The sequence below is a fragment of the Saccoglossus kowalevskii genome, chromosome 6 (genome assembly GCF_978046115.1).
Source record: "Saccoglossus kowalevskii chromosome 6, keSacKowa6.1, whole genome shotgun sequence".
Taxonomy (NCBI): Eukaryota; Metazoa; Hemichordata; class Enteropneusta; family Harrimaniidae; genus Saccoglossus; species Saccoglossus kowalevskii.
The window spans coordinates 34,912,948-34,926,991 of NC_140646.1; the positions used below are offsets into that span (position 1 = coordinate 34,912,948).

Here is a 14,044-nt window from a genome sequence, read left to right on the forward strand (position 1 = left end):
TACTATATTTCGTACTAGTGAAGTACTTTTTTTTATTACACAGCAATAAATAGTGACAGTAAACAAACACACATGTAATTCTATGCACACAGAGTGACATAAGACAAATCTCTCTTAATATATCCTTGGCTTTACATTAAAATAAATTCTATAATAAAATGCAATGATTATTTCAGTACAAGATCTGTAGAAAGTATAATTTAAGTACATAGCATGATTGGCAGAACAACACCTCATTTATTTTTCTTTCATTAAACAACTGTTTTTTTGTTTTGTTTTTAAAAAATATATTCTCAGAGTCTGTCTTGGAAGATTTGTTTTCAATAATAGAGTAGAAGCACTTTATGAAATGCTTTAATGAAAGATAGAGGGCAGTGCATAGAGTTGACCTATATAGGTCATACATCCTGGTATTTTTCAAATTATTTACAGTATTAAGACATTTTGTTTTTAATTGTGAATGAATATCCTTCAAATCCAAGGGGCTGACCATTTAAAATCATGGGGACTTCAAAGAGGCAGACAGGATCTCATTTTTGATAATTCAGTTGTTTTTATCATATGATTTTTCTAGTCCCTATAATTTTTATTGGCCCGCCCCTAAATATAATCTTGTAAATCATCATTATTTACAGTAAGACAGCAATCAGAGACTTGTATGTAGAAATGAGTATTACAGACAACAAGTAATAAACTCTGTTTTGACTCTCAATGAATGAGCCTCTATTGGGAACTGTATCCAAGAAAAAGTGTCAGTTTTAATGTTAAAATGCCCCTAAAACCATAGAGCATGATCACCATAATGCAAAGAATAACATATTTCCTCAAGTACAAGCACACATTACAGATGATCAAATTTCAAGAATAATAATTAGCCTGAAATTGCCAATTATTATTAAACTACACTTTATGTGTGCATGTAACAAGAGAATATGCCACATTCAGAAAATTTACAAAGACTTTAAAACAGACTAATAACATAAATAGAAATATTTCATGATCTAAGTTTTCAATTTTACTCTAAAAAAAGTTGCATAGCTACGATGTTTATTGCATATATTATCTGAAAAACATACATATATACGATTAATATAGTTTAATTAAATTATAATAATATAGAAAGTAACTCTGTTCTAATAATAAGTTATGAAATATCTGACATAAACTCTACCCTGTAATAGACAAACTTCACATAAGACGGAAGGCTGGCAAAAAACATGCTCAGCCACAGCTGTACAAAACTACACATTGGATGGACTAAAAAAAAGGGTCACATTTTATTTACATTGATAAAATAAAGCTGTTGATAATTACACACTAGATACCTGACTTGCTTGGTCTGTTGCAGTAAGGAAAAACTGCTTCTGCAAGTCAAAATTCAGAGGATGTTTGGAAGATGTAGAGTTTTAAAACTTCATTCAATTTTGTGATTTTCACAAATGTTGATTGTATGGAGAAAAATTTTTTTAACGTTGATCAATACAGACATAATATGGTATACCGCCTCTCATTGGGGGACAGCGTATGGTTACACAAAATTTGAAAAAATGTGTGCACAGGAGATACTGTAAAATACTTTATTTTAGCTGGAATTAATTTTCACTGAAAAGACTTTTTAGGTGTTTTGTATGGAATTAATTTTCACGGATTTTTGACGAGTTGAATGTGAATTACAGGAAAAAAAGTATATTCGCTGGATTTTATTTTTACTGAATCATCCCTTCAGTGAAAATTAATTCCAAGCGAAAATAAAGTATTTTACAGTAGTAGTAGTAAAAATAACGTACAGTGGTCATCACTCCTGTTTTTGAGAAAAGTGTTACATTAAGCCAATAAGTTACATTGTTTGTTTTTCATGATGAAAATTGGCTTAGGAGAGATGAATTTTCACTGCAAATTGCACTTATCATTGGCATTGGACCCAGAAATTGACATTTGCCTGAATCAAAGTAAACAAATGACTACCTAAAAAACATTCCAGACGTACATTTGTTTGGCAGGCAGGCCTGTGTCCTTTAAAGAAACACTGACTTTTAATCTATTACAGATAATAAAGTGATCTGTTTAGTTTACTTCAGAACACCAAATTTAAAAAAAAATAAGTTGCTAAACTTTTTAAAAATATATTCAAGATTTTAACAATTGACTATCTTTTTAAAATGTTTCTATATGCACTTCATTGTCAGTGTTAGAAACTTGAATGATCCTCCCTAGCAGCATCTTTTTATTTTTCTGATCAGCTGTCATCAAAACAGTGACAGACCTTCATATTTTATTTGACAAAATATTTTCATAAAAAGCGTTGAACAAAATTTTAAACTATAGATCAAATTTTATATTCTGTTCAAAATTCTAAGCTTAATTTAGAAAAAAATTTTTGTATCGAATATATAGCGGGAACAAATTTGACTGCAAAATTATTTAGCCACATCTATCAGTTCTACTTAACATTTTTCATTCTTACATAATTAACTATGTACAGCACATGAGAGATCAAAATGAGAAATTATGTGTCAAATTTAACATTTTCAGTCAAATTTTATAATAAAACAAGTCATTGTCAATGACACGTCCCCGTTCCGTTCATATTTGAGTGACATATACATTCAAAGCAGATCATGACCGAAATGCACCTGCATATGTACAACACATTGTGCTAAATCTGAACAAAATCCATCCATGCATGACTGAGATCCGGTTCTGGAATTGTGAAAATACGTGATTTTGATGCATTTTCGGCCTTAAAATGGCCATCATTCCGCTATTGTTAAGCAGATCATGAAACAAATGCACATATCTATTTGTGACATGATGTACCATGTGTGTGTGAAGTTTGAACTTGATCAATCCAGACATGTTTTGGATACGGATCCAGAACTGAATTTTTTAACAAAATGGCCGCCAGTCGGCCATTTCAAACTTGATCCGAAAAAAAAAAGACGTCCATCAAGGTCCTATTATGTTTAATGTATGTACCAAATTTGAACAAAATCCATCTATGCATAACTGAGATACGGGTCCGGAATGGTGAAAATGTGCGATTTCAATGCATTTTCGGCCTTAAAGCGGCCCCCATTTGGCTATCGTTAATGAGATCATGAAACAAATGCACATACATATTTGTGACATGATGTACCTTGTGTGTGTGAAGTTTGAACTTGATCAATCCAGACATGTCTCGGATACGGATCCAGAACTGAATTCTTTAAAACAAAATGGCCGCCAGTCGGCCATTTCGAACCCGATCTAAAAAAAAAAATGACGTGCATCAAGGTCCTATTATGTTTAATGTTTGTACCAAATTTGAACAAAATCCGTCCATGCATAACTGAGATCCGGGTCCGGAATGGTGAAAATGTGCGATTTTGATGCATTTTCGGCCTTAAAATGGCCGCTATTTGGCTATCGTTAATTGGATCATGAAAAAAATGCATGTGCATATGTCCCATATAATGTGAGATGTATGAGTGAAGTTTGAACTTAATCGGTCCATGCATGTTCGAGATACAGGTGATCACGGACGCACACAGGGCAAAACATAAGTCCCCGTTTTCGGACTGCGTCCGAACGGGGACTAAAAAACAAACAATACATGCCAATAAGGAGCTGAACTTATGAAGTTCATGCCTAATTGTTTAATTTCTTTTATAACTGAAAATTGAAAGGGAAATACATCATTTGTTGTTATTGAACGTTTCTCTTAGTATTTATTTCTTTTGAAAGTAATTAATGCTCATGTGACATGCCTAGCAAAATGAAATGAACTGGCAATATGTCCGTTTTGGTGTATGAAACAAAATGGTGGCAACAGTAAATGCAGCATGTTTCTAGAAGCAAGTAGAGCCCCTTAACTCCGTTATAATTGCTCACTCCTACTTGTACATCTGAATTGAACCTGATTACATGAACAATAGTCTGTAAATCTGTACCACTACATTGCACTGATTAGAACAAGAAATCATTAAAGCTAAATATGTACAATCCATTGTACACAAGGAAGCAAAAAATCCTGTCTTACTAAAAACCCAGGCATAATTTATCGAACACAGAATCTCATTTATTAATGTTTGGTTCTTTCAGACAATAACTTTGGTGATGAATGGACCCTCATTCAACACAGTGATGCAGTGTTTTTTAAAGCAGCTTGCAATGCCACACACATAGACACTCTAGTCTAAATAAACACTGACAAAAATAGCTATTGCATTAAAAGATGTGATACAGTACTGAATATGAACTGGGGCAAAATAAACAGGGAGTGCATACAATAATAATCTGATATTTTCATTTTAAATTTTTGTTTGTTGAGAATATAATTTTTTTTTGAAAAATCTAAACAATCAAGGAACCATTTTTTTTTTCTCATCTAAAAATAAACTGTAATTTGTACAAAAATGTTTTGCATTGTCAGAAATGGCTTCTGTTTCACATTTGCACAAATTGATATATTTCTTTTTTTTCTTTAATTGGCACATTTTAAATAATTTTTAATATTATTATCATGATTTATATTAAGTTTTCAGTGGCAGCATGTGAATCATTCAAAGAGATATCTAAAATACTGTCATCATCCAGATTATCTTCCTCGTCCAGTGGGGACAGCCCAGGTATATCCACGCCATTACTAAGCGCAACTAAAGCCGCTTGGTTGATGGGCAATTTTTGGTGTTTTGTGTGAATACGCACATGCTCTTTAAGGTTGCTGGACTGTGAAAATGCTTTCGCACATACTTTACACTGATACGGCCGCTCACCACTGTGAATTCGAATATGTGCCCTCAGCGTACTGGCCTGTGTGAATGCTTTACCACAGTCTTTACACTGGTACGGTCGCTCACCACTGTGTGTTCGCATGTGGCTTTTAAGGTGTTGAATCTGAACGAAACTCTTTGCACAGATGTGGCAGCTGAATGGTTTTTCACCAGTGTGTATTCTCTCATGTGCTCTTAGGTTTCCAGACTGTGTGAACCCCTTTCCACATGTTTCACATTTGAATGGTTTTTCCTGACTGTGTATTCGTCTATGAGTTTTCAAATTGCCCAACAAACTGAACCCTTTGCCACAGACTTCACATTGAAAACGCCTGTCACCAGGGTCCCCCAATGATCTGTTATTTATTTCAAGAAGATTGGGACCTAAATTATTTCCCGACAACTCTGCATTGAGAAGGGCAGAAATTGTTAAAGTGGGATTTGCAAATGATGGGTATTTAAATGCTTTTGTTGGCTGATCTAAAAACATATTATAAGACAGTAAACTAGCATGCAACGTCTCACCTTGATTCGTTCCCACTAACCCACCTACACTGTCTAACTTGGGAAGACAGCTCAATAGGTTGTCATGCTCTCGCCGCGAGAGAACAGCAGGTGTCGGAGTTGACATGATTAGTGTGGAAGCAGTTGTTGTAGGAGAAACACAGTTGACAGGAAGAGTACTTAATTTTGCAGGTTTATATTCTTCACTCTCATTGTCATCTTTTTTTTGGGAGAGATCTTCCGGTTTACTCTGATGGTCGAAATCCAAATCGATATCGTTGACGATGTCATCTTGGAAATTGTCAACGTTCATTTCTTCTTCATTGGCACTCTCAGTTTTCTGCGAGTCAGTCTCTGAAAGTTTTTCATTACATTCCTCTGGATCATTATTGTCGGGCACATCTGTGTCATTTTGGTGCGAAATCATCGATAGTTTGTTGCTGTCATTGAGAGTCCACATGAACATATTCCACGGCTGTTGAGTGCAGATGTCTGCAAACGTAATTGCAACACCAGATTCTCCTGACACAGCAACATCTCTTTCATCTGGTCTTAATTCGTTGTCCTGGTAATCTCGAACATAGTCGTAAGTACCATAATATTGCGATTCATCATCTTCATGGTCTGTTATCTTTATAAAGAGACTACATCCAGTCAACTTAGCTAACTTGTGACACTGCATAAAGAACAGAAAAATTTAATCTCACAAAAAAATACTTTAGCTACCGATGGTAAGAAACATGCATAAAGAGAGAGGCTTGTATTAAGCATAATTGACATAAGTCAGGGCTTGAATTTCAGTATTCTCAGGACACTAAATTTCAAAACCAAAATGCCTTAGACTGATTGAAATTGTGATGGAAATATTGACTATTTAGAAGACCAACAACGCAATTAAGTAATAGTCACCATGGCCTCCATGAATTTGAAATATGGGTAACTCGTAATAATAGTACACAACAAGGATATCAAGGATATAGAAAGCATTACCGATAGTACTGGTAAGTGAAAATCAATTCCAAATAAAATGTAAAGAAATCTACATTGTTCTGAGAGAATTTTATGAGAATTTCATTATGTGAAAAACTTTTTATATTACTGGTACTACACATGAAAAAAGGGGACATATTCTCTGTGTTCAATTTTAGCAGATTTGATTTGGGAGATATTAGCTAGGATTTAAATTCACTGATTTGTGTAAAAACATTCTGTTGTTAAATTTGACAACTGTAGACTACTTTATTTTTGCTGAAGGAATGATTCAGTGAAAATAAAATCCACTGAATATACCTATATTTTACATCAGTGAAAATAAATTCCCTAAAAAACACCCAAAAGGTCTTTACAGCGAAAATTAATTCCATCAAAAATACTTTATTTAAGAGTATTCACTGGGTTTTAATTTAGCACATTTAGCTGTCAGTGAAATAAGCAACATTAAAACCTAGCGAATAATTAATCCCTATACAGTAGACAGAAAACTTTCATGAATGTTCTTAAATTACCCAACTGCCAAAATGACCAGTAATGGGAATATAATGTTAACAGTGCATGTATGTACAGTGATGTAAATCAGCAACTAAGCTCTGTGTATATTGTATTCTCAGGTCATGTTTACATTTTAGCAAGGTTAGCATCAGTAAACTTGGTATCATATGTACAATGTCAAAACAGTGAGGTCTTTCACCTATTAGATTAGTCTGCCTCAAAAAAATGTATATACCGTTTTCGCTTGGAATTAAATTTCGCTATTTTTGCTGAAGGAATGATTCAGTGAAAATACAGCAATTATACTTTTTTTCCTATATTTTATATTCAACTTTAAAAATAAGTTAAAATAAATTTCATAAAAACACCCAAATCGTTTTTTTCAGTGTAAATTAATTTTAGCTAAAATAAAGCATTTTACAATAGTCAAAATTGCTAGCCAACATGTACATGAGGGAAATGATATTTCTGGCACACAAATTTTAGAATCTAATCTAATCTTGTATACACACCAATCAATGGGTGTGTAGAGCCAAATGCATTATTAGGTTAATATACAGGGAATATTCTAAGACAGTGGGACAGCAGTGCAATATATTCATAATTTAAAAAAAAAAAAAATGACAAATAATGCATGATATTATTATTTATATAAATTGGCACCTAATCACAGAGTAAGCGGGCAAAATAATATTCTGCTATAATTTCAGAATAATAAATGCAACAATTTTAGTAATTTTTCTTCGCTAGAATAATACATGTATATCACATTACTTTATTTTTAATGAATATACAAGTCACTATTAATATATGCAATCTGGCAACATTTATTCACCATCAAACCAAGCCAGAAACACCCAAAATTACAACCCACCATTCTCAAAGAAAACTGTAAAACATGTCTTTTTTTTTTTAGCTAGCATGTTATTTTAGCTAATTTAGTAATTTAGCTAATCTTTAATTTTGCTAATACAAGATGTCACTAATTTAAAATAAAGTATATTCTCACAATGAGATTGTTTACACTTTAGGTAAATTAAGATTCAGTTAATTCATGCATGGAGTCAAATTCACTAAAATAGCATGTAGCTATTTATATATGTTTTACAGTATAATGATTCAATAATGAGCATAACCCAGAGCACAAAATATCAATTTGGTCCACAACATGCATTACTTCTGATTTGGGTTCTGCAATCAACTTGGACAATTAAAGTAATAAATGTAATCACTGGGATATATTGTTCTCTGTAAACTTTTCTTCTAATTAGCCTCATACTAACAAACCCCTGATAAAAGATTAATGTAAATTTTGTTTGCAATTGTTTAATGCAGCACTGAACTGAAAAAATAAAACTGATAATGTATTTATATATCCGTGTATTGTTCTTATTCATCCTTACTAGTACTGTAGAATACTTTATTTTAAGAAGGAATGAATCAGTGAAAATAAAATCAAGTGAATATACCTTTTTTCTTATATTTTACATTAAACTCATTAAAATATCAGTGAAAATAATTTCTACACAAAATACCTAAAAAGTATTATCAGCTAAAATTAATATTAACTAAAATAAAGTAATTTTCAGTACACTATGTATTACAGATGGTGTAGATACAATAGGACGATTGTAAGAATAAAACTAACAAAGAAGATTTTCAATAAACAGACAACACACTCAAGCATTTATCAATGTTAAAATTAAACCGAAAAAAGAAGCCATACCAAAATATTAGCTTGTTAATTAATATTACAATTAAAAGTAATGTCAGTAAAAAATTTAATAATACATACAATACTACCGGTACATGCAATTCAGTACCACTCTTTTCATGTTACTTTTTTATTTGTTGTTTCAAATACTATATACATGAATATCTGAAGCCAGAACCCCCCCCCCCCAAAAAAAAAAAAAAAAAAAAAAAAAAACTGCACAACTTACCTTTTGAATTATACTTTTCTTGATCTCTTCTTTGGAAATTGGTGAAACTGGATTTGTTTTTTCTGATTTGACGTCCGGTTCACAGCTATTGTTCCAAACAAGGTTTTCATCGTCCGAGTTGATGTAATCGTGGTTGTATGCCAGACTCTCTCTTTGTGAATACACCACGTCCATAGCTAGCCCCTGACCCACCACCAAATCCCAGTGCACCCTAGCAATACACGAACAAATGCAAGTGAATAAAGTGGAATTACAGACAACAGTCACGTACTGGGGACACATATGCATATTTATTAATCAGAATTTGACAGTCCGGCTGTCAATGTCAAAATTGTTAAGTTTGTAGTTTTTCATAAAAATCGGAAATAACAATGAAATAATATGTGAATGCTACGCTACCAACGCGGAATGAAACTGTTGCGAAAATAAATTTTTCGATTTTTGTAATGGCGACTGCGGTTGTCTTCTCTATCAAACACAAAGAAAATTTGTCGGGAAAAATTAAAATGAGGCTAATTTTCGTGAATTATTACCTCACAGAACGTCGCCGTAACGGTTGTAGAAACGCTTAGCTGACTCCGGACTACGAAAGGGGTGTGAATATTTTAAAAAAATGTACAGTTTCGGCGAACAGACAGGGCCTAGTTTCAGCGTGCATTGGTTCTGCCTGATCTTTTCACAATGGCGAGCGCACACAAAGAAATGTAAACAAATGAAACGTTGTCGTTGTTAAGTTTCGCTCAAATATGATGAAAATTGAAATAATATTTCTGTGAAGTACTTAGACGTTTTTCCAGAAGATAAATTATTTAAAATAGGACATGCCTAAATGTGCCATATGCGCGCAAAAATCGATAAAAATAAGAATAAAATACTCACTGTGCCGCTGTTTATTTTTCAAACAACAACAAACACTTTCAGAGACTGTCTTGCAGGTCCGCCATCTTAGGTCACGGGTCACGGGTGAAAGGTCGGCAGTTAGTTTTACTATAGTTTGTGAATGAACTGGAAAATACTATAGAGGAGCTATACACTATATATATCTTCGTATTTTGAGTGTCATGGCTTTCCCATATATTCTTTATTTTTTCTCCTATAGTTTGCTTTGGTATTGAACCAAACTATTGGTCAAATAAATATCTATTCAAAAACCAAATAATATTAGTCTAAAATGCACACTGTACTGTTTCATTTAATAAACACTTTATTTTGTGTTGCTATAGTGATTATATCAATCCACTCATGTTTTGGGAGATATTGATCCGTATGTTCCAACTGCTTATTTGCGGGGCGTGTTCCAACGGAAAGTGGGTCAAAAATGAACTATTAGGTAAAATTAATTTGTTGCGGTAATCAAAGAAATAAATACATTTTTTTGTTTCCTAAAATATTTAAAGCGCGGTGGTCGTCGCGCAGCGCGTGTTCGAATTTCATGTAAATAAAACAATGTATTTTACACGCGTTGTATACGTCGCTATGAGTCGAACAGTGCGCGGCACGACGACTGCCGCCCTTTAACTACTAGTATCACGCATATTTTCAGATATTTTGTTTTATTTCCTGCAAGCGACGAACCACACTTATGACCTACTGTTAGAAAGGCATTGGTTGGTGACTGAAACCAAGAATTAGTAACGGACAAATAAATGTTTTGAAATAATTACATTTTTTTTAAAATTAAATAGTAATCATAGTCTTGTTTGTGTTTTACTTACGTTTTGGTGATTGGAACTTGCAACTGGAATATTCTGCTACGACATTTCAAGCGATTAAAGTTGTAGTTATAATTAGGCGCAAGATGCAGCGAGATAATACCACGTGACAGTAAAAACACAATCTGATTAAAATAAGATCCTGGTTGGCTTAATTTTTTTTTTTTAAATATAATTACTACAGTAAAACCTGTCAAAACCGACCATGACTGGGACTGGGATCTATGGTCGGTTTTCAGAGGGAGTCGGTTTATTCAGGGTGGGCATAACTTCGATTGAAACAACAATTACATGTGCTGTAAACACGGGACAAATGAAAGACACCGGAGTTTGCCTCCGGTGATTATACATGTATTTACATTTATTGTATTGTTTCAATAAAATAATTTACCAAACAAGACAAGAATATTATGGTATGTACATGTACATGAAATCAATAAACATTAAAATAACTGTTGGAACAGACCGGGTAAGTATCGCGTATCGTAACTGAAGGCGTCCATTTTGAATGACATCACAACGTAAGTTCACGTGAGCTACATGTAATTATTATAATTTATGCAGACAGTTGATTTTGCTGTTAAGTCAATGAATCAAATTACGATGTAAAAAAATCATCAAGTTTTCACCGCTTTAAAGAACATCTTTTTTCAACGATTTTGTTCGTTCGAATTATGAAATTTTGGATATCTGTCAAGTAGCTGGAGTCTTTGTTTATTGCGAAGTTTTGTAATCTTGTTAACATGTCTAGCACATCGCCATGCGTCAAGTCACGGTCATCGTGGGGGTCAATAATTTGACTATCGTTGTCTGTAGATTCATGGTTTTCTTTGTCTGCAATAAAATTCTCAACAATCTGTTGCTCCCACTCGCCGTCATACATTGCTTCAGTCGGTATACGTTCATCAAAGTGGAGGTATTCTACAACGCTACACTGTGTTTGCAGCTCTGCAACATGCTAAATAAGGTTTCCGAATTCTTTGTCATCGTCTGCTTCTTCGTCATCATAAATTTTAATCTTGAAGCCCCCTTCATGGAAACATTCGAAAGCACAAAATTGTCGATCAGAATCGTTATGGAAAGAAGAAAACTCAATGTTTTGATCGTTGAAGAAGTGATAATGCAGTGTGCTTCACCGCAATTGAAGTTGATGACCCCGATCATTTGTTTATATCCGGGGTCATTACACTGTCCAGACATCACGCGATGCGATGGCGTGTGGTGTGAAAAACTTAATCAGTTGCTATTGTTTTACACGGGACGTTACTTGTAGTGTGAGATTTGATATTGTTTCTGTGACGTTCACGGTAAATTCAACACAATGCACACTTTTTAGGTCGGGCAGATCGGATTACTAGACAGCGGATGTGGTGCAACTGGTCGGATGGTCGATGTATTCAGTGTGAATATTGGACTTGGGGCCGATCAATGCGGTCGGTGTTCGGAGTAGACAGTGGTCGGATTTCACAGGTTGTTTTAACATAGGCGTCTATGGAGAAATTTCGGGACTACATAAATCGGTCGGTTCTGACAGTAGGTCGGTTTATCCAGGGGTCGGTTTTGACAGGTTTTACTGTATTATTATTTATTTTGATTATTTACTATAATTATTATTAATTTTAATTATTTTTTGACGTTAAAATCATTTTGCCGCAATCATTTTGCCGGTGGCTTTCACGAACAAAACCATTCTTGCGGCAAAATGATTGTAACGTCAAAAAATAATTAAAATTAATAATAATTATAGTAAATAATCAAAATAAATAATAATAGTAATTATATTTAAAAAAAAAAATTAAGCCAACCAGGATCTTATTTTAATCAGATTGGTAAAATCACAAATAATGATATTCTTCATAGTTTCTCGATTGTGACACAGAGCCCATACAGATTCTTTTAGTGGTCTGAAATCGTGAACAGGTCTGGTCTGCTGCCCTCAACGCCGGGTATTTGAGACTTCAAATATTTAGAGAAGGGTTATGCGCACGCCACATTGGGTCGTATCTGGGAGCTCTCAAATAGGACCTCACGAATACGACCTACTTTACATATTACCCATATTGCATTATACAAAATGGCTGGTAGGTTAGTTGTTAGTTTTTTTCGGTTTCTTCGCAGTGTGTACTCGATGTTTTGCGTTTACCAGTAATCGTACGTTTTCCTGACGCAGTATTTGAACCAATATCGCCTCGCGAGATAGCGATTCAGTTTGCATGTTTATTCATGTTTATGAACGTAGGATTTATTGACATTTATTGGAATATTTATTGGCATCGGACTCGTTGCGTTGACCCGAATCTTCGACAGCTTGTTAAACGGAAGAATAACAAATAGATTTCCATACTCTTCAGGAGTAAAACAGAGCTGTAACTTAAGCCCAACATTATTTAATCGTTTTTATTCTATAAATGCTCTCCAGACATTTTTGCTATGAACACTTGTGACCCTCCAACCAGTCGGAGCCCAGGAACTTTGATCAACTGTACGCAATCCCTATGAGCGGGGGGGGGGGGGGGTTACGGCTGGTATCTAGTTTAAGAAATAAGGGATGAAGGCTCCAGCCAGCTCATATTTTTTAAACTCGAAAAAACAGTCAAACGGAATGAAAAAATAAAATCTAAAAAAAAATACCAGCTTGAAGAATATTGGTTGCTGTTTAAAATTTCAAATTTGATCATAGTTCCTGTGCTCCAACACGGGGGGGGGGGGGGGCTCCTTTTACCAAAACCACCACCCCATACCACTCCTAGCCCAATTTAATTGCGTATGTCCCTTCTAAGGACGCCTATAGTTATCTAGAGGGGGTATAGGGAAGGCTTATTACTGAAACAAACGTACACTAGTACAAGTTCGTACTAAAACAAACACTCAATTCTGTCTCAAACCTCAAAATAAGCATAGCTCTAAACCTATTTGATAAATTGATAGCACCCATCATTAGCTATGGGTGTGAAGTATGGGGAGAGGAAGTCACTAAAAATAGCGATATTATTGAAACTGTTAACTATTCTTTCTACTGATTACTCCTGAGGGTTAAAAAGAATGCTACTAAGCTTGCAATCTTAGGGGAATTGGGAAGATACCCTCTTGCCATAAAAATTATCACACAAATAATTAAATTCTGGCTCAGATCAAAACTTCCATAGACGCCAAAGTTAATAAAAAGCACCTTTGATGAGGTCAATACAGTAAAAACTAGGTGGACAAGAAATGTCGACAAAATAATCAGTGACAACAATCTTGATAAGGCAATAAAACAACAAATAAAAAAAAAGAAACCACACCAAACCAAGACTATCTCTGCTTTACTGAAAGAAAATTATAAAATAAAATGGAAAGAAGCTCTATTTGCAGACAACAGAGCAAATGGTGGAACAAACAAATTGGAAAATTATAGAACATTCAAAACACAGTTTAAAATGGAAAAATGTTTAATAACAATGAGTAATATTAAACTGAGACACTCCCTATGCCAGTTCAGAATCTCTGATCACAAACTTCATATTGAAACTGGCAGGCATTGCAGAACTCCAAGGAATGAAAGGGTCTGTAAACACTGTGCTAAAAAGCAGATTGAAGATGAGATACATTTCTTTATGGACTGCAGTCTGTACAATACACACAGAATTGAATTATTCAAGTACTG

At 34.1% G+C, this 14,044-nt stretch overlaps 1 protein-coding gene across 1 annotated transcript; it reads right to left on the reverse strand.

Moving 5' to 3' along the window:
- Window positions 1-9,645, reverse strand: LOC146742737 (uncharacterized). The gene is made up of 3 exons (XM_085500438.1): window positions 9,566-9,645; window positions 8,687-8,897; window positions 1-5,931 (listed from the first exon to the last, which is right to left on the reverse strand). Exons 2-3 carry the CDS (start codon window positions 8,858-8,860, stop codon window positions 4,507-4,509), a joined length of 1,599 nt encoding a protein of 532 aa, XP_085356564.1. The 5' UTR covers window positions 8,861-8,897; window positions 9,566-9,645; the 3' UTR covers window positions 1-4,506.
- Window positions 9,646-14,044: the final 4,399 nt, after the last annotated feature.

What these genes read in the sequence shown, in the direction of transcription:
- LOC146742737 (XM_085500438.1), bottom strand. Translation starts at nt 8,860, where the DNA reads ATGGACGTGGTGTATTCACAAAGAGAGAGTCTGGCATACAACCACGAT. An exon ending in AGAAAAGTATAATTCAAAAG is followed by an intron (nt 5,932 to 8,686) that starts GTAAGTTGTGCA and finishes TTCTTTATGCAG; the next exon opens with TGTCACAAGTTAGCTAAGTT.